Here is a 22,249-nt window from a genome sequence, read left to right as displayed (position 1 = left end):
ACTATAGCCTTATAAGAGAATCTAAGGTAGAACCACTCAGGTAAATTGCTCCTGAACTCTTGAACCTCAGAAACTGTTAAGATAAATGTTCATTGTTTACCACCAAGTGGTAATTTGTTATATAGCAATAAATTTATACTTAGCTAATATAAAAACAATTTCATAAATTATTTTGGTTTATGTTTCTTAAGTATTTTTTATCTAGATAAACTTATATATTAACTTAGAAATACAGACAGTTATGAAAGACTACTTTTATATACAGAAATGTATCCTTTTGAAGTATACTGGTTTATAATCAATGACAAGAAATTTAATGTTGACTTAAGGCTTAAAATATTCTTCAGGGAGATAAATTTACTTAGTTTTTCTTAAACAATCAGGGAAAGAAAATGCTGCTCAATTATGTGACCAAAAATTGCTATTACTAGCTATTGTTGGTAAATAGTGGATTTCGGGTCACTGAAGTGGTGGTAGGGTCTAGAGTTATTTACTTCATTTAATACCCTATTTGTAATCGATATGAGGTATGTGTATGTCTGATCACAAGGACTACCAGAGAATATATGTCACGAGTCACAGAAAACAGGTAGGTTTTTCTTTTCCTGAACAGAGTTACCTGTTTTACATGAAGACTAAATCTGAACTCCTTCCTTAGTGTACTTCACTGAAACATTAACATGGAGGGGAAAATAGTTAATGTATGTTCTTCATATTGCTTTCCTTAAATTGAAATAAATTAAAATTGTTAGTAAGAATATCTAGGCACTCACCATGTGCTTTAATGCATTAAAAAGAAGTTTTCTCCCAGAAGGCTTATCAAAATCTGCAATAATCCAGAGAGTGACTGCAGAAATTACACTGTCATCTGAAAGTTTCAAACAGTTTACTCAAATTAACTTTTTTTTTTAAATAAAACAAAAGCAGGGAAACATTTGCAGTTAACACATTAAAAAATATTAAAATAATATTTCTGAAAATAAGCAAAGATTGTTAAAATTTTATGTGTGAATGTATATATGCGTGTACATATATATACATAAATAAATACATATAAAATTACATATAAAAATGCTACAAGGGTAATTCATTATACAAGCTTATATAAAGCTTCCAGTTAGAAGAGTAGTTCATTATATAAGCTTATATAAAGCTCCCAGTGTTGGTAAGCAAATCTGCCTTCTAGCTACATTTGTTAAAAAAAAAAAAAAAATTATATCTCACATATATGTAAAACCATTAACAATCAAGCTTATTAGTAGATATAGAAAACAGCAATATGTAGCCAGACTCCTTTATGAACATAAAATCATGGAATCTGTTAGACAGTAATCCAGGAGCCATCGGGTAGAAACTCGGATTTAATCTACAGCATTTACAATAACTGGTTGTGTGGCCTTTGCTTTAAATCTCTCTCCTATATAAAAGTTTGCCCCTTACAACGTAGTTCATTCTATCTGTTTAATGAACTCCCACTGTTAGAAAATTACCACTTCTCTACTGAGACCAAAATCAGCCTTCTTTAATCTTTTACTCATTGGCTTTTGTTTTTATTTCTAGAGCAAAGCAGGCCAAACAAAACAAAGCAAAACAAAAACCAACCAAATTTGAATTATATTCATCTATCTGAATAGTTAGTTGTACCCTAACAAATCTATGGTCCCACTGCAGACTTCTCAGTTTGGCTAAATCCTTTTTCCCAAGTGTGTTACTATCTTGGTCTCCTCTCTTCTCGTTGTAACCCCTACCTTAAGCGAAATATCTGCATGTTATTTAATCAGAATGCAGAAGAATTATTATCTTCTCTGATCTGGTCATTGTACTTTTCTTTATACATTATAAGATAGTTTACACAGTACTGAAAAGATTTTATTCTTTTCTTAAAAAGGTGAAAATAGTTTATTTAAAAAAAGGCAAAAATAACAAGATAAAGTTAGAATAGAAGGCATTGTTTTCTCAGCACACGTTAAATATTAAAAAATTTACAAACTCTAAAATTGAAATCTAGGCCTCTGCTCAAAAATAGCAACATGTTAAAATTTATTATACAACTGCCTTATGAAGATTACAAGTTTCTATCACTTTAAGAATTCAGGTAAATAAAATATGCTTATTACCGTCTTGGGTTAAATAATACATGTTCTTTGCAATTACAGCACTCTTATCTTGTGAATCCAAGAAAAAGAAAGTAGAGAAATCTTCAACATCAGCAGTTACTGGAAAATTTCAAATTAAATGTTAAATATAAATAAAGCATTCACTACTCAATAAGCATTTGCAGAACAGTACAGGATTATTTTACCTGATGTAGATATTAAATTGAGGTACTGCTGGTTAGTATGCAAAATCAAAGAATTTATACGGGGTACAACATTATTCCTATCCATTAGAAAATCAATTGCATTCGTGCGATCATTTAATGTGCCCTAAAATAATAAAAATGTTATTTAGATAATATAGGCAATTTATATCCATGTTTCAAAAATTATGCAGATAACATAAAGATTAATCAAAAATAAAGAATAAGCAATTTAGAATTATTACAATACATTTTCTTGTAAAAATTACAACTTTTTCCAATTAAGCAATTTTAGATGCAATTATGCCTAAGACAAATTTAATTAAATATATTTTTTAAGAATTTCAGCTTTTTAGATTCGAGGGTACACATGCAGATTGGTTACAACGTGGGTGTATCATGTAATGCTGAAGTTGGGGTTATGACTGATCCCATTACCCAGGTAGTTAGCATAGTACCAGATAAGTTTTTCAACCCTTCCCCCACTTTTTCCTTCCCTCTCCCCTCTAGAAGTCCACAGTGTCTCCTGCTGCCATCTTTATGTCTATGAGTACCAAATGTTTAGCTCCCACTTATAAGAGAGAACATGCAGTGTTTGGTTTCCTGTTTCTGTGTTAGTTTGCTTGGCCTCCAGCTGAGTCCATGTTGCTGCAAAGGGCATGATTTCATTTTCAATGGCTGCATAGTATTCCATGGTTTATATATGCGCCACATTTTCTTTAACCAATCCACCACTGATGGACACCTAGGCCGATTCTACATCTTTGCTATTATGAATAGTGCCACAATGAACATACATGTGTCTTTTTGGTAGAAAGATTTATTTTCCTTTGGAGATGTACTCAGTAATGGGATTGCTGGGTTGAATGGTAGTTCTGTTTTAAGTTCTTTGAAACATCTACAAACTGCTTTCCAAAGGGGCTGAACTAATTTACATCCCCACTAACAGTGTATATGCGTTCCCTTTCCTCCTCAGCCCGGCCAGCATCTGTTGTTTCACTTTTTAATAACAGCCATTCTAAATGGTGTCACCTTTTGGTTTTGATTTGCACTTCTCTAAGGATTAGTAATGTTGAACATTTCTTTATATGCTTGTTGGCCACCTGTGTGTCTTCTTTTGAGAAGTACCTGTTAATGTCATTTGCCTACTTTTTAATGGGGTTATTTATTCTTTGCTTGATTTATTTGCTACTTGTGGATATTAGAACTTTGTCGGATGTATAGTTTGTGAATTTTTCTGTATATTCTGTAGGCTGTTTACTCTGTTGCAAGTTTCTTTTGCTGTGCTCTTAAGTCCCACTCGTCAATTTTTGTTTTTGATGCAATTGCTTTTGAGATCTTAGCCATAAATTATTTCCCAAGACTGATGTCCAGAATGGTGTTTCCTAGGTTTTCTTCTAGAATTCCTATAGTTTTAAGTCTTATACGTTTAACTGTTTAATCCATCTTGTGTTAAGTTTTGAATGTGGTGAGAAGTAGGGGTCCAGTTTTGTTTTTTGGCATATGGCTAGCCAACTATCCTAGGACCATTTATTGAATCGAGGATCCTTTCCCCACTAATTTTCGTCAACTTTTCAAAGCTAAAATGGTTGTAGGTCTATGGCTTTCTTTCTGGGTTCTCTATTCTGTTCCATTAGTCTATGTGTCTATTTTTGTACCAGTACCACGCTGCTCTGGTTATTGCAGCCTCGTAGTATTGTGTGAAGTTGGGTAATATTGTGCCCGGAATTGGTGGGTTCTTGGTCACACTGACTTCAAGAATAAAGCTGTGGGACCCTCGCAGTGAGTGTTACAGTTCTTAAAGATGGTGTGTCCAAAGTTTGTTCCTTCTGATGTTCGGATGTGTTCCGAGTTTTTTCCTTCTGGTGGATTGGTGGTCTTGCTGGCTTCAGGAGTAAAGCTGCAGACCTTCACGGTGAGTGTTACAGCTCTTAAGGGCAGCACGGACCCAAAGAACGAGCAGCAGCAAGATTTATTGCAAAGAGCAAAATAACAAAGCTTCCACAGCGCGGAAAAGGACCCAAGCGGGTTCCCACGGCTGGCTCGGGCAGCCTGCTTTTATTCCCTTATCCGACTCAACCCACATCTTGCTGATTGGTCCATTTTACAGAGAGCTGGTCTGTTTTACAGAGAGCTTATTGGTCCACTTTGACAGGGTGCTGATTGGTGCATTTACAATCCCTGAGCTAGCCATCAAAGTTCTCCAAGTCCCCACTAGATGAGCTACACACAGAGTACTGATTGGTGCATTTATAAACCTCCAGCTAGACACAGGGTGTTGATTGGTGTATTCACAATCCCTTAGCTAGACATAAAGGTTCTCCAAGTCCCCACTAGACTCAGGAGCCCAAGGGCTTCACCTAGTGGATCCAACACCAGGGCGGCAGGTACTGCCCACCAGTCCCGTGCCTTGGAGCCCACACTCCTCAGCCCTTGGGCAGTCGATGGGACTGGGCGCCGCAGAGCAGGGGGCAGCGCTCGTCGGCGAGGCTCCGGCTGTGCAGGAGCCCACGGCGCCGGGGTGGGGGTGGGGTGGAAGCTCAGGCATGGCGGGCTGCAGGTCCCAAGCCCTGCCCCAGGGGGAGGCAGATGAGGCCGCGAGAATTCGAGCACAGTGCCGCCCCGGCGCACCCTCTGTAGCTGCTGGCCCGGGTGCTAAGCCCCTCACTGCCCGGGTTGGCAGCGCCGCCCAGCTGCTCCCAATGCAGGGCCCGCCAAGCTCACGCCCACCTGGAACTCACGCTGGCCCGTGAACGTGGTGCCTAGCCCTGGTTCCCGCCCTCACCTCTCCCTCCACACCTCCCAGCAAGCAGAGGGAGCTGGCTCCAGCCTCTGACAGCCCAGAGAGGGGCTCCCACAGTGCAGTGGCAGGCTGAAGGGCCCCTCGAGCATGGCCAGAGCAGACGCCCAGGGTGAGGAGGCACTGAGAGTGAGCAAGGGCCACCAGCACGTTGTCACCTCTCAATATGATGCCTTCAGATTTGTCCTTTTTCTTGGAATTGCCTTGGCTATTTGGGCTCTTTTCTGGTTCCATATGAATTTTAGAATAGTTTTTTCCAATTCTGTGAATAATGACATTGGCAGTTTGATATGAATAGCATTAAATCTGTAGATTGTGTTGGGCAGTATGGCCATGTTAACAATATTTAGTCTTCCAATCTGTGAGCATGGAATGGTCACCCATTTGTTTGTATAATATATGATTACTTTCAGCAGTGTTTAGTAATTATCCTTGTAGAGATCTTTCACCTCCTTAGTTAGCTGTATTCCTAGGCATTTTATTTGTGTGTGTGTGTGTGTGTGTGTGTGTGTGTGTGTGTGTGTATGGCTATTGTAAATGGGACTGCATTCTTGATTTGGCTCTCAGCTTGAATGTTATTGGTCTACAGAAACGCTACTGATTGTTGTGCATTAATTTTGAATCCTGAAACTTTACTGAAGTAATTGATCAGTTCCAGGAGTTGTCTGGTGGAGTCTTTAGGGTTTTCTAGGTGTAGAATCATATCATCAGTGAAGAGAGATACTGAACTTCTTTTACTATTTGGATGCCTTTTATTTATTGCTCTTGCCTGATTGCTCTAAGACTTCCAGTACTATGATGAATAGGAATAGTGACACTGGGCATCCTTCTCCTGTTCCAGTTCTCAAGGAGAATGTTTCCAGCTTTTGCCTGTTCAGTATGATGTTGGCTGTGGGTCTGACATAGATGGCTCTTATTATTTTGAGGTATGTTCCTTCAATGCAGTTTGTTGAGGGTTTTTATCATGAAGGGATGTTTGATTTTATTGAATACTTTTTCAGCATCTGTCAAAATGATCACATTTTTTGTTTTAAATTCTGTGTATGTGGTGAATGACATTTACTGATTTGCTAATGTTGAACCAACCTTTCCCAGGAGTGAAGCCTATTTGATTACGGTGAATTAATTTTTTGGTATGCTGCTGGATTCAGTTTGCTAGTATTTTGTTGAGGATTTTTCCATCTATGTTCATCAGTGATACTAGCTTGTAGTTTTTTCATTGCATGTTTGCCAGGTTTTGGTATCAGGATAACAGGTTTTGCAGAATGAGTTAGGGAGGCATTAATCACTCCTCCTTGGTTTTCTGGAATAGTTTCAGTAGGATTGGTAACAGTTCTTCTTTGTACATCTGGCAGAATTCAGCTATGAATCCATCTGGTCCAGGACTTTTACTGGTTGGTAGGTTTTTTATTACTGATTCAATTATGGAACTCAATATCAGTCTGTTCAGGGTGTCAATTTCTTCCTGATTCAATCTTGGGAGACCAGGAATTTATCCATTTCCTCTAGATTTTCCAGTTTGTGTGCATAGAGGTCTTCTGAGGATCTTCTGTATTTCTATGGGATCAGTTGTAATGTCACCTTTGTTGCTTCTGATTGTGCTTATTTAGATCGTTTCTTCTTTTTCTGTTAATCTAGCTAGTGGTCTATCAATCTTGTTTGTCCTTTCCAAGAGCTAACTTTGGTTTCATTGATTCATTGTATAAATTTTTGGGTCTCAATTTTGTACAGTTCTGCTCTGATTTTAGTTACTTCTTTTCTTCTGCTAGCTTTGAGGTCAGTTCATTCTTGTTTTTCCTAATTCCTCTTGGTGTGATGTTAAGTCATTATTTTGAGATAGTTCTAAATTTTTGAGATAGATGGCTAGCACTATAACTCTTAAAACTGCTTTTGCTGCATGCCAGAGATCTTGGTATGTTGTTCGTTTTCATTTATTCGAATTTTTATTATTGCTGCCTTAATTTCACTGTTTACCCAAAAGTGATTTCAAAAGCAAGTTGTTTAATTTCTATGTAATTATGTAGTTTTGAGAGATGCTCTGAGTTCTGATTTCTGTTTTTATTCTACTGTGGTCCATGAGTATGACTGGTATGATTTTGACTTTAAAAAATTTATTGAGACTTACTTTATGGCCAAGCATGTGCTTGATCTTGGAGTATGCTCTGTGTGCAGCTGAAAAGAATAAATATTCTGTGGCTGATGGGTGGAATGTTCTGTAGATGTCTATTAGGTCCAACTGGTCAGTGTCCATTTAAGTCCAGAGTTTGTTAGTTTTCTTCCTCGATAATCTGTCTAACACTGTCAGTGTCTAACACACAATAGAAATGGCAAGGAGCCAGCTAAGAACTTCATGACAGGCTCAAAACCTTATGTACCAATAATAACCTTGAATATAAATGGCCTACATGCCTCACTCAAAAAGCACAGAGTGGCAAGTTGGATAAAAAACAAGACTCATCTGTCTGCTGTCTTCTTCCTTCCTCAGCCTTTTGAGTAGCTGGGACTACAGGCACACACCATGATGCCTGGCTAAGTTTTAAGTTTTTTGTAGAGAGGTTTCACTATGTTGCCCAGGCTGGTCTCAAACCCCTCAGCTCAAGCGATCCTCTTGGATTGACCTTCCAAAGTGGTGGGATTATAGGCATGAACCACCATGCCTGGCCTAAATTCTTTATTTTTGTCTGACTGGGTTAGTTCAATAATAGTGGGTGACTTGAAGTCTCCCACTATTATTGTTTGGCTGTCTTAAGATTTTTCATAGGTGTGGAAGTATTTATTTTACGAATCTGGGTGCTCCAGTGTTGGTGCATATATATTTGGGATAGTTAAGTCTTCTTGTTGAACACTTTATAATTATCTATTGTTAGTTTCAAGTTTGTTTTATCTAAGAATAGCAATCCCTGCTTTTGTTTTGTTTTGTTTGCATGATAAATCTTTCTCCAACCCTTTACTTTGAGCTGTTTCCTGAAGACAGCAGACAGATGGGTCTTGTTTTTTATCCAACTACCACTCTATGCCTTTTAAGTGAGGCACTTAGGCCATTTATATTCAAGGTTAATATTGGTACATGAAGTTTTTATCCTATGTGAAGTTCTTAGCTGGCTGCTTTTCAGTTTCTATGATGTGGATGCTTTACAGGGTCTGTGGGCTATGTACTTAAGTGTGTTTTTGTACCATTCTTCCATTCCCTTAAAGAGCTCTTGTAAGGCCGGTTTAGTGCTAATGAATTCCTTTAGTGCTTGCTTGTCTGGGAAAGATTTTATTTCTCCTTCACTTATGAACCTTAGTTTGACAGGATACAAAATTCTTGGTTGGAATTTCTTTTCTTTAAGAATGCTGAAAATAGACCACTGGGAAGTCTGTTGTTAGTCTGATGGGGTTCCCTTTGTATGTGATCTGCCTTTTTTCTCTAGTTGCCTTTAAGATTTTTACTTTAGCACTGACCTTGGACAGTTTGGTGACTATAAGCCTTGGTGATGCTGACTTTGTATAGTATCTCACAGTGTTCTCTGAATTTCTTGTAACTGAATGTCTACTTCACTAGCAAGATTAGGGAAATTTTCTTGAATTATTTCCTCAAATATGTTTTCCTGGTTGTTTACTTTTTCTCCTTCTCTCTCAGGAATGCCAATAATTTGTAGGTTTGGTTCCTTTAACATAATCCCATATTTCTTGAACACTTAGTTCATTTTTAAAAATTCATTTTCTTTTCAGACAGGGTCTTGCTCTGTCATCCAGGCTAGAGTGCAGTGGCATGATCATGACTCACTGCAGCCTCCATCTCCTAGGCTCAAGTGATCCTCCTGCCTCAGCCTTTCGAGCAGCTGTGACTAGAGGCACACATCACCACACCTGGCTAAGTTTTAAGTTTTTTTGTAGAGAGGAGGTCTCACTGTGTTGCCCAGGCTGGTCTCAAACTCATCAGCTCAAGTGATCCTCTTGAATTGACCTCCCAAAGAGGTGGGATTACAGGTATAAACCACCATGCCTGGCCTAAATTCTTTTTTGTTATTTTTGTCTGACTGGGTTAGTTCAAAAGACTGGTTTTCAGGCTCTGAAACTCTTTCTCCTGCTTGGTCCCGTCTGTTGATAAAGCTTTCAATTGTATTTTGAAATTCCTTAAGTGATGCTTCTATAGTCCTATGCATTTCTATCGGCTAATTTTACTTTGGGCTGTGTGGTTTGACCTACAAGCTAGTAGATAGCCCTTATGAGTAAAAGCCGGCTGAGGCCAACATGGCAGGGTACATATTTGATCCTTGTTACTGGGATAATCTCTCTGTTGTCTCAGGCAATGGGCTGATCTGTGGTGTGCACAGTGTTCTGGGCTCCCTGCTCAGACATGGTGGGCAAGATGGGCAGGGCCAGATTCAGCAGGCGTGCCTACAGGTACCCCAATGGTAGGCACAAGCACCAACACTGAGGGAGAATACAGTGGGCAACCACCAGGTGTCTAGAGGTGTGCCTAGGCATGGAGCTGGGAAACCTCCTTGGCTCCAAGTTCTCTGCAGAGGGAGCGGGGTAGCCTAAACTCCTAATCGAGGACAGTGGGTGTTCCAGATTCCTGAAGATCTGCCTGGGCATGGAGTGTAAAGGGTCCCACTGCACCACAGTCTCTGCACAGGGAGGGTGGCGTGGCTTAAGCTGCTAAAAGTATCATTTTAAAAATCACTATGAAATGATCAGAATGGAAATTTTTTACCAAATTAACTTCTGTCATTAAAATAAGTTTTTAATAAAAAATATCATTTATATATATTATTCATCATGTATTTTCTTATAAATGCTTACCTACCAAAAAAACTTCTCTTTGTAAATATACAGATGCATCCATCATTCTTTGAAGAACAGCCATTTTTAGTTCTTTAATATTCATCTCTTCATGTTTAAAGGGTTCACCATTATAAAGAGCTTGAGGCAAAGGACCCAGGCCAGTCATCTTATAAAACCTTGCTCCAGCCTATTCAGTTAAAAAATATCAGTGTTAAACAAAATATGATTGTTTGAAAAATAAACATAAGAAAATGGAACACTGCCACACTTTTATATGCCGTAGGAAAAAACATCCATTTTGCTAACTTTATCTGTCCTTTCCAAACATTGCTTAATGGAAAGTAATTTACCTACAAGGAGTCAAAAAACTTTTTCTGTAAAGGGCCAGAGAGTAAATATTTTAGGCTTTGTGAGCCACTCAGTTTCTGACACAGTGACTCCATTCTCGTTACAGCACAAAAGCAGTCATAGATGACATATGAATAAACAAGTATGGCTGTGTCCCCAAAATACTTTATTTACAAAAACAAGCAGTGGGTGGACTTGCTGATTCTTGGTATAGAGTATGACATTTACTTAATAAAAATCCAAACATTTATCGGCATCAGAGACTTATTTATCCCTGTATTTATATGTTCAATAAACACTTATTCAATCCTCCACCTGCATTAGGCTAGATACTGTGATTATAGAGCTGAAAGTCTTTTCTCAAGGGGTTCACATACATACAGACAAAACACAGGCATGTAGAAGACTCTATGGGGCCCAGGAGAAGCACCTAATCAAGCTGGAGTATGGAGAGGAAGGGAACATACAGGTCTTCTTTTAGGGAGTCATACTAAAAATCTTAAAGGCTTAATAAAAATTTGCCAGGGAGATAAAGTAGAGAAAGACATTCCAAGTTAAGAGAATATAGCAAGGGAAGTGAGAGTGCAGTATACTTATGCAATGGTAAATTCACAGTTGATATGGTTTGGCTGTGTCCCCACCCAATTCTTATCTTAAATTGTAGCTCCCACAATTCCCACATGTTGTGGGGGAACCCAGTGAGAGGTAATGAAATCATGAGGGCAGATCTTCCCCATGCTATTCTCGTGACAGTGAATATGTCTCATGAGATCTCCTGGTTTTATAAGGGGGAATTTCCCTGCACAAGTTCTCTTGTCTGCCATCATGTGAGACATGCCTTTCACCTTCTGCCATGATTGTGAGCTTTCCCCAGCCACATGGAACTGTGAGTCCATTAAACCACTTTCTTTTGTAAATTGCCCAGTCTCAGGTATGTCTTTATCAGCAGCGTGAAAATGGACTAATACAGCAGTGTTTACAGGGTGTGAAATATGGGGGACAGCTGTCAGATATGGAGTTAGACAGGGGTGTAGGCAGAGGCCAGATCATGAAGGTCCTCAACATTTGAATTTTAGCTTATGAGTTAAAAATTGACTAAATAACTCATTTGCTATCCAATACTAAGTATTATCATTATTATAGCCAGCATTCTCACAAATACTCTAGGAAGCCAAGTACTACTATTACATCAATTTTACAGATGATAAAACAGATACAGAGAGATTAAATCACTTCTTATGTTACACAGCTACAATGTTTTGGAAGTGAAATTTGCACCCAGATCTGTCTGACCAAGAGTCTGAACTCTTAACCACTGTACTATACTATCTGTACATTTAGTGGGCACCTACTATGTATTAGGTTTATGAATGCATGTAAATGATATGCAAACTCTCTCCTAAAGAAACTTATAGTTTAATAAGGATAAACTCCTCCACTCCTTTCCTTCTTGGCAATGGCATCGACACTACCAGTTAGTTAGTTGTTCAGCTGAACCCTGAGAGTTACCCTTGACAATTTCTCATCTCCCCTCTACCTTATCCAATCCAGCAGCACCTGGATGGTACTTCCTAAATAATTCAAGTATGTCCATTTTCTCTACCTCCACTTCTTCCAAAAGCCTACTAGTCCATCTCACATCTCTCACCTTGTATTTCCTAATACATATCACCATACCTACTCCTCCCCACCAACAATCCATTCTCAACAATGGAGAATGATCTTTAAAAAAAAAATGCATGTCACTGTCACTTCACTACTTAATGCCTTTCAGGTTTTTCACTGTTGCCAAGAGCTTCTACTGATATGAGTGCATTAAATATTGTTCACAAGACCCTGTATATTCAGACCCCTTGCTTGCCTCTCCAGCCTTACCTCCTCGACTGTACCCCATAACAAAGGAACAACTTATGCTTTCAATCTACACAGTAGCAACATCAGCTTCTCTCAATTCCTTTACATCTCAGACCTCAACATTTTTCTCTGACTGGAATGTTAATCTCTTACAACCTCCTTGTTTTCTTTTGTTTAACTTTTCCTCCTGCTTCAGGACTCTGCTTAAATATCACTTCTTCAGAAAAGTATTCCTTATCCCCATGCCCCAGAGCATTCCTCTTTCATTCAATGTGTTGCATATTTTGGTGAGTCGCTTCTAATGAAGGCTCATATACATTAATTTTTGGAATTTCTTTGTACTATTTCTCTTTCTCTGAAAATTTCTTTGAGTTGTTGCCTTTTTTTTTTTTTGTGGCTCTTTCCAAATCTTCTGTGTTGAGCCTCTAATTGTTTACCTTTTAAAAAATGACAAGTAAAAAAATACATGTTTATGATATACAACATATTTTGATATTCATATACATTGTGGAATAGCTAATAAAGCTAATTATCATATGCATTACTTCATATACTTCTCATATTTTGTGGTGAGAATCTTTAAAATGTACTTAGTAATTTCAAGTATAAAATATGTCATTAACTACAGTCACCACCATGTACAATAGATCTCTTGAACTTATTTCTCTAGTCTAACTGAAATTTTGTATCCTTTGACCAATATCTCCCCAATTCTGCCATCCCCAGCCTCTGGTAACCCCCATTTTATTCTGTTTCTGTGAGTCTGACTTTTTTTTAAGATTCTACATGAGTAGAGATCATGTGGCATTTGTCTTTCTGTGCCTGGCCTACTTCACTTAACATAATGTCCCAACTTACCTTTCTTTCTTCATCATATTTAGAATGAATTCCCAAAATATCCCAAATATTAGCATGAGGAAATGTATTTTGGAGAACACTCTTCACATTGTCCACAGTGAGTATATTTTGATCCTTCTTCACTTTTTGGTACATCTGTGAAAATTTAGATATTATAATTAATTTTCTTCTTACAGCAATTAGTTTTCTTTCTTTTCCTTAGCATGCAGATTTTTATTTTGTAAGTTCAAAACATACTAACTACATATACACACATACCACATACAAATAATTTTAACCATATATCATCCTCTAATAAAGATGGTTTTAAAATATTCTATAGTTTTCAAAAATATCATAACAAATTTATGTTTTACTCTATTTTGATGAAACCAGATACCATTATTCTTAATAAAATAATGATTACCTTTTTTAATGTATGTGTAATATATTCTAATATGACATTTCAGAAATGCTTTCATTTTTTATTGCTTTTCTGTAATTTTTTTTTTTTTTTGGAAACAGGGTCTCACCATCGACTAGGCTGGAGTGCAGTGGTGCGATCATGGCTCACTGCAGCTTCAATCTCCCAGTTCAAGCAATCCTCTCACCTAGCCCCCTGGGTAGCTGGAACTACAGGAACTTGCCACCACACCTGGCTAGATTTTTTTGTATTTTTTGTAAAGATGGGGTCTTGCCATGTTGCTCAGGTTGGTATTGAATTCCTGGGCTCAAGCAATCCACCTGCTTCAGCCTCCCAAAGGGCTGGGCTTACGGAACTTGCCACAATACCTGGCTAAATTTTTTTGTATTTTTTGTAAAGACGGGGTCTTGCCATGTTGCTCAGGCTGGTCTCGAACTCCTGGGCTCAAGCAATCCACCTGCCTCAGCCTCCCAAAGATTTAAGACTACAGGCATGAGCCACCATGCCAGGCCTTACTAGTAAGTATTTTGACTAAACCTTCTCTGCACCTCTACTCTTCCCCAGTCTCAAATGTTCAAAACACAGTTGTAGAATGTAAGCTGTTATTCTTTTTATCTTTTCTCATTTCTTTCTTTAATTAGTACTTAGAGATCCTCTATGACCCAGGTGCTGTTTTAGGTTTTGCACCAAGAGAGATGGCATCTCTTGAGTAGACGACTAAGCTGAGACATAAATATGAACACTGAGCTAGCATTAAGACATTCTGGGGAAAAAAACTTACAATCAGAAGGAACAAGTAGTAAGTACAAACACTATTAAGCAGCATTTGATATATCACTTAAGAATATTGCTTTTGGTCCCAATTTACTTAAATCATTATTGCCAAACATAATCTTCATATTGTGGCTAAAATGATCCCCATGTTATATTCCTCACAGTAAGAAATCAATATTCTTTGCTCTCCCTTTATCACTGTAAACTTTGTACCCTATTCCTTTAAGAAGCAGCGCAGGTATGTAATTAGACTGAAGAGTTTCATTTTATGAGTTTTTCAATTTAGGGGCAAGTTTTCTCCTCCTATCAAAGTAGAACATAATGTGATCATAACTCAAAGAAGTGAAAAGTTCAATCTTCTATAAAACATAAATGGAGGTAAACTTTGTACCCTATTCCTTTAAGCAGCAGCACATGCATGTAATTAGACTGAAGAGTTTCATTTTATGAGTTTTTCAATTTAGGGGCAACTTTTCTCCTCATATCAAAGTAGAATATAATGTGATCATAACTCAAAACAAGTGAAAAGTTCAATCTTTTGTAAAACATAAATGGAGATCGCAAAAATGAGACTCTGAATAAAGCAAAAGATATAAGAAAAGTCATTCAGATTAGTCATTTTACTAACTAGTCACTTGAAAATATTAGATACTCCTATAAAATAAGTTACTCAGACATATCAACTCAATCCTCTTACACATTTTTAAATTTTAAAAATCATTTTGTAACTTGGTAAGCAAAGAGGAATACACATGACATACACATTATGAAGCATAAATAACAAAATAAACAATTCTTATGAATAAACCACGTAACATAAGAAATGGAACATCACCAATACCACGAAGTACAACCTCTCTCCCAATACCATTTCCTTGTGCTCCAAGAGATGCAAGCATTGTTTTGAATTTGCATTTATCATTCTCTTTCCTTTTTGAATTCTAGAGTTTTATGCGAATAAGTATTCCCATACTTAGTTTTGTTTGCTTCTGAGCTTTAAGAAGTATACGGTATGGTGTTAGTCTTCTATGACTTCATTATGTTTCTAATACATCCATGCTCTTGCATATGATATTTCATTCTAATATGCCAAATTCTACTTATCTATTTTGCTACTGATATGTATATTTGCTTCATTTTTATTACAGTTTGTTGCTATTCTGAATGATTCTGCTAACAATAGCCTCCTAAGGTGCAGGTACAAGAGCTTCTCTTAGGGTGAGGGTGTGTGTGTGTGTGTGTGTGTGTGTGTGTATGTCGTCTGTAGGAAGTGTGGAAATTTAACTTCAAAATATGAATTATTATCAGATTGTTTTTCAGTGTGGCTCTGCCAATTTAGATTCCCACAGGCAGGGTAGCAATATAAAGGCATTCCATTGCTCTACATTCTCATTAACACATGATACCTTCAGCTTTCTTAATTCCTGACAAATTACAGGGTATAAAATAATCTTATGGTAGTAGTCTTTATTTACATTTTTCAAATTTGTAAGATAATTATCTTGTTTAGTTACCATTAATGGTAATAAATATTTACCACCAATAATTTCAGTATATTTTTATTTACCATTAATGCACCCTCTATTTTAAAAATTATTTTATGCATTTCTCCTCTTGGGTCATTGGTATTTTTCCTTTTGAATTGTAGGAAATCTTTACATCTCATGGAATATAAATATTTTATTGGCCATATGTATTGTAAATACTTCTGCTTATAACATTTTTCCCTATTTTTCAATGACATATTTTAATGAGCACTGGTTTTCATTTGTAATTTAGCTGAAATTATCAGTATTTTCCTTCAGACTTAGAGCTTTTTAAGTTTTATCTAGGAAATCCTTACCTTGGGGTCCTAACTTCTAAAGTTTTAAAGTCTTGTTTTCCACACTTACATTTTTAAGCTAACTGAAATGATTTTTACACAAGGTGTGAGGTCTTATTTATTTGCATTGGTATAGCCACTGTTGAACCACAGTTGTTGTAAGTCCACTTCCATTTACTGTAATGTCACTTCTGTATTCTTAAGTTTTGGGATCCCCATGTTCTTTTGATAGATATGTCTTTCCCTTGAACCAATACCACAAACTTTATACATCTTATTACCTGGTATGACAAGTCCCATCACTTTATCCTTCAAAGTCTCACCCATTTTGAGTCTTCATCCTTCCATATAAATTTTAAAATAAACACAACATTTCACAAAAATCCCCAGAATTCCACTTTGGTTGGAAATGCATTGAATTTATAAATCACTTGCAGAAAACAATATAATTATGAAGTGAAATGTTTCTATTGATGAACATGGTAGAGCTTTTCATTCATTTAGGTACACTTTAATGGCTATAATTCCAAATTTTCTCCACAAAACTGACCTTTCCCCCCAGCCCCCAGGTTTCCTAAGTGTCTTTTATTTGCTCTTGTCATTGTAAATGTAGGAGTCATTATATAACGTACTCTCATGAGGATAAGGATTGTTGGCTATATATGTTATTAATTTATCCAGGCATCTAAAACAGGGTGTGGTATGTAGTAGGCACTTAATAAAACTGATGAAAAAAATTAATAAATATTTGTTGTTACAAGAGAGAAAAGCAACTGATATTAGTATACTGATCTCATATCCAGTTACTTTACTAACCTCCTGTGTCAAATCTCACAATCAATGGATTCTTTCGAGTCTCCTCTGTAGGCAACTCTAGAATTTTAAATAAGAATTTATTTCTTTTAAATATTTTAAATGAGTATTTCCTTTACTTATCTTATTGCACTGACTGGAACTTGAGGATTATACTTGAAGTGCTGACAGTGGGTACCTTATCTTTTTCCATTTTTAAAAACAATGCTTTCTATCAGTTTACTGCTAAGATGTACTGTCATCAATTAACAAAATTCCCTTACATAATAGTTTGCTAAACATTTTGTTTCTTTGAGTTTTTTAATCATAAAAAAGCTTTGAATTTTTTCAAATGTTTCTTATGCATCTTCTTGAATAATATATTAACATGGTGAATTATATTTGGAGATTCTTTGAATTTGCAAATACTTTCTTTTATTCATTAGATAATCTCACCCTGTCATGATAGTTTACTTTTTATATACCTGCTGGATGTCTTTTGTTAACATTTTATTTAGAACTTTGGCATATATATTCTCAACAAAGAAGAGCCTATAATTTTTCCTTTTCTCTTTTTGTCAGGCTTTGACATCAGATTATATTAGATTCATAGACTGATTTAGGTAATATTTCCTCTTTTTCTATTCTCTAAAAGATATTTTAAAGATTGAAATTATTATTTCTTCAAACATTTGAATATTTGGTAGAATTTGCTGTGCTAGTTTTAAAACATGGTCTCCAAATTCTTCACTCCTTCCATTGAGAGGTGGGTATATGAATCTGAATCTGTGACTAAACAGAATACAATGGAATAAACTGAAAGGAATGATGTACCCATCTCAGCCCAGGCCTTAAGAGGCTGGAAGTTTCTACCTGGTGTGCTCATCTGGAACCTAACCTCTATGATAGTTTGTCAATTTTATTTGTTTTTTCAGAATATCAACTTTTATATTCTTGATCCCATAATTGTATTATTTCCTAGTTCATTAATGTATATTCTTAATACTTTCCATCTACTTCTTAAAAATCAGTTACTCATTTCTGAATGGTTAACCAGTTCTTTTAACCCCTTCTTTTCTAACTAAAAGACATATTTTCCTCTTCTGTTTTGAATGCAAAATTATCTCATTCTCTGATTGTTGGATTTTATATTTGCCTTTAAAATTAATCTTAAGTGTAGTTAAAATCTTATATATTTTTACTGATTTTTAATCTGCTTCACCTATTAATAAATCTTGAAATAACCTACTACTATTATAGTGAAACTGTCCATTTACCTCCCTTGCTATCAAATTTTGTATTGTATATTTTGAAGCTACATACAACTTTAGTACTTTTTCTTAAAGTTTATTTCCCCTAATATTTTATGGCTACCTTAGATTTCTTTTTTTTTATTTTTTTTTTTTGAGACAGAGTCTCGCTGTCGCCCAGACTGGAGTGCAATGGCGCGATCTCGGCTCACTGCAGGCTCCACTCCCAGGGGTTCACGCCATTCTCCTGCCTCAGCCTCCCGAGTAGCTGGGACTACAGGCACCCGCCACCTCACCCAGCTAATTTTTTGTATTTTTAGTAGAGACAGGGTTTCACTGTGTTAGCCAGGATGGTCTCGATTTCCTGACCTCGTGATCCACCCGCCTCGGCCTCCCAAAGTTCTGGGATTACAGGCATGAGCCACCGTGCCCGGCCAGCTACCTTAGATTTCATTTGTGAAATAGTTACCTTGTGTATAATTTTCTATCTTTTTATATCTTTTCTTCTAGTATGCTAAAGTTTAATTTACTCATACTTAATATGGTCACAGATATGGTTGGATTAACTTTATTATTTGCTATTTATCACATTTCAATAACTTGCATATATTTTATTATTATTTTGGTCTTATATTCCTGTTCTCTCTTTATAGTGCTAAATAGCTTCAAATTACTTAATCGAGATAAGGTAATTAGCTCACTGAAAACAGGCAAACACTTTTAAAAGATTTTATCATTCAAGTATTTTCCTAAAAACTACGCGTTGTTCAAATTATTTCCCCTTCTCTCTCTCCTTCTAATTGTTTAGCACAACTTATAGGCTGTGCCACAAATTTAATACTTACTTTTATGCTGCTTTGTATTAAACCCTGTGGTTTCAAGTATAATTTGTTTTTCCAAGAGATTATATATTAATAGTATTGTGCTGAACACTGTAGATTAATGCCATCATGTGTAAATTAATGTCTGATAAAAAACACTTACAAAACAGAGATTCAATATTGATAATTAAGATAACTTAGGTAAAGATAATTTCTGAATATCTTCAGGTTTCTAAGTTTCGAATATCATAATGATCCTTTACAATAAAATGGTTGAATCTTAATAAAAGATCTAACTCAAATTGACTATGTCCCTTATAAGCTCTTACACCAGTAAGTTAGTAAAACAAATAAGCTGAGACATAATATTGACACATATTCCATAGCACTATATTATAGAGCAAACCCCCCAAATCACTGAAGTGTAGTTTCTGTACTCTAGCTCAGTGAATTAATAAGGTATTTAATGATTTTCCTGGGAGTTACAGAAGTAGGGTAGGAAATTTGCACTACTTTGGAAATTCCTTTCTCTGTTGGAAGAAGAGTCATTCCTTGATATAATATTGATTGACAAGCTAAAGTCCAATGAATATAAAAATGATAGAAGTTATTTTATAAGCTATGACTTGACTTTTCTTAATAACAATATAGCTCTTTAATACATATATATTTCCACAATGATCCATAACAGAATTTCAAAACCTCAATTATGAAATAATCTTATTATCTCTTGTTCTTCCTTAATCAGGTTCTTAGCAATTTCTAACATCTGTTATACCATCTCTGTCAGACTCTGTATCAATCTTACCTCTTTCACACAGTTTGCTGTCAATAAATGACTCCCCCCTTCTTTGAAACTCTCTAGGAAGTGTCTATATGCTATGTCATTCAGAATATTTAACTCTACAATGATTTTTTGTTTTTCCATGAGACAAGCTCTCTCCATTGCCTGGGCTGGAGTGCAGTGGCTCGATCTTGGCTCATTGCAGCCTCAACCTTCTGGGCCCAAATGATCCTCCCACATCAGCCTCCTGAGTAACTATGACTACAGGCATGTGCCACTGCACCTGCATTTTTTTTTTTTTTTTTTTGGTAGAGATAGGGTCTCACTGTGTTGCCTACGCTGGTCTCAAGCTGCTGGTCTCAAGCGATCTTCCTGCCTTGGCTCCTAAAATGCTGGGATTATAGGCATGAGCCCCTGTGCCCAGCCTGCAATGATCTCTTTAATCAAAGCCTAGTTCAAGAATTTTTTCTTAAATAATCATTTTCTATTAATATGTTTTCCTCTAAACTCACATATACAATGTAAATTCCTTTATTGGCTGAGTAAACCTTAGTAAATTCAAATATTTTGGTAGAACCTCAGTTGCCCAATTTATAATGTGAGGATAATATGTACTTCAGCAAGGAGTTACAGAAAACAAATTCATCATCTGTGTTAATCTCCATGATAGTTTATAAACTTTGAAATGTTATAATAATAAATGTAATGCAAAAATTATACATTCTAAAGAAATCATAATAGTAATGCAAAAATTTTACATTCTAATCACATTTAGTGCATAAACTCACATGTACTATAGAAATAAATGCTTCTGATTTATCAAATTCTTCTGCAATATAGTTGAAAGCTCGCCAAAGAGCAACTCCAGCATCATTTGCTCCATCAACTTCATCATCTGTATTAAGAATGAACACAAAACCAATTCTGGAAAAAGAAGATGAATAAGGACTGTTATAATTACCTCTTGAATCACAACCATTATTTAGAAACATTATTAGACTACAATATCTAGATGGAGAGAATGTATTAATAGACAGAGAAAAGGAGAATTTTATCACTTCAAAAGTTTGAATGTAATGCCGATTCACCAAAATCCACATAGCTACTGGATTCCAGCAAAATATCAAACTGTCTCCCTCTGGTGCTAACATTATCAAATGGCCATGCTCTTTTGTACAAAAAGGGTAAATATACTCTTTTTTTTTTTTTTTTTTGAGACAGAGTCTTGCTCTGTCACCCAGGCTGGAGTGCAGTGGCACAATCTAGGCTCACCGCAACCTCTGCCTCCTGGGTTCAAGTGATTCTCCTGCCTCAGCCTCCCAGGTAGCTGGGACTACAGGCGCGCACCACCATGCCTGGCTCATTTTTGAATTTTTAGTAGAGACGGGGTTTCATCATATTGGCCAGGCTGGTCTTGAACCCCTGACCTCGTGATCTGCCCGATTCGGCCTCCCAAAGTGCTGGGATTACAAGCATAGGAAGCTGGACCTTTCTATAAGTTTCCAGAGTGATCAGATTATTCTCTCAGTAAGGTAATAAAGTAAACAACATTACAAGACAGATTTGATCAACAGAGTCTAACATAAAGGTATATAATACTTCACAACATGCAGCTGTGTTATGTCAGGCACTAGAGCTAACCATCGCTTTGAATGCCCTATTAATACTCTGTGTAACACAATATGAATAACATTGAATTTCCTTTAGTTGACAGTTTAATGCTATAAAATGATAATTACCTAAGAGGAACTTCGTGAGAATAGAAAAGATCAGCAAGTTTTATAAAATCCAAGGTATATTCTTGGGCTGGATCAATAAACAGAACCTAAAAGAAAGATAGTATATAATCACTATATCAACACCTTAGAATCTTCATGAAATTCAACTTTAGACTAATTTTTGTGACTGAAAGTATGAAATTCAATGTGTAATTTTTAAAGAAATTCTAGCAATTGTAAGGAATACACACACACACACACGCACACACACACATAAAGGATTTCACAATTTATGAAGGATTTCTAAAAGCTGCACATCCAAATATAATTATACATGGAATTTAACATCGGGCTACTCATCTTCTTTTTGGAAGCCCAGTATATTTTCTTTTACCTGAATTGAAATACCTTATTCTAAATGTTCATTAGATTTTCTATGATAAATTTTTTCAAAAGGAAATAGAGGTTGAATTTTGACCAAAAAAAATAGCATTAACATAACTGCTTTATCAAGACTGCTGCAAAAAATGTCTTATTCATTTCCTATGTGAAAAAACAGCCATAGGTATTTTCTCCAACTTTCTAAGTTCCAATATTAATGTTTAGATATTATTGGGATAATAAAATTATATGCATAGATGATAAAGTGGTATTTATGTATCTTTTCCTAAAATTACTACACTTTAATCATTAGTTCTTTTTAATAAAGAAGAAAAAGTTCTGTCATAAATTCTTTTGAAAAAATGTAAAAGTAACATTAATATGGTTATTATAAAATGACATAAGGGCTAAAGAGTAAGAGGCAGAACATGTGACTAATATGGTTTGGCTGTGTGCCACTCAAATCTCATCTTGAATTGTAGTTCTCATAATCCCCATGTGCCATAGGAGGGACCCAGTAGGAGGCAATTAAATCATGGAGGCAGTTGCCTCTATGCTGTTCTTGTGATAGT

General features: G+C 36.1%; 1 protein-coding gene across 8 annotated transcripts in view; it reads right to left on the bottom strand.

Annotated features, from left to right (window-relative positions):
• The window catches only part of LOC129464103 (UDP-glucose:glycoprotein glucosyltransferase 2), a 264,841-nt gene that overhangs the window by 131,794 nt on the left and 110,798 nt on the right, over positions 1–22,249 (bottom strand). For 7 of the 8 annotated variants that reach the window (XR_008651434.2, XM_055245067.2, XM_055245066.2 and 4 more), the window contains 7 exons: positions 21,318–21,403; positions 20,367–20,502; positions 12,933–13,067; positions 9,895–10,059; positions 2,303–2,426; positions 2,118–2,216; positions 774–868 (listed from right to left, as the gene is read on the bottom strand). Coding sequence is in view for 7 of the 8 variants with exons in the window: in XM_055245067.2 (XP_055101042.1) it covers positions 774–868; positions 2,118–2,216; positions 2,303–2,426; positions 9,895–10,059; positions 12,933–13,067; positions 20,367–20,502; positions 21,318–21,403 (840 nt within the window). In the remaining variant the exon portion in view is untranslated. The remainder of the gene's footprint in view (positions 1–773; positions 869–2,117; positions 2,217–2,302; positions 2,427–9,894; positions 10,060–12,932; positions 13,068–20,366; positions 20,503–21,317; positions 21,404–22,249) is intronic. The other variant, XM_063618987.1, reaches the window with a different exon arrangement.

Source organism: Symphalangus syndactylus, chromosome 15 (assembly GCF_028878055.3).
Source record: "Symphalangus syndactylus isolate Jambi chromosome 15, NHGRI_mSymSyn1-v2.1_pri, whole genome shotgun sequence".
Taxonomy (NCBI): domain Eukaryota; kingdom Metazoa; phylum Chordata; class Mammalia; order Primates; family Hylobatidae; genus Symphalangus; species Symphalangus syndactylus.
The sequence above is the reverse complement of the archived record's forward strand: the minus strand, read 5'-3'. Positions and strand labels throughout refer to the sequence as shown.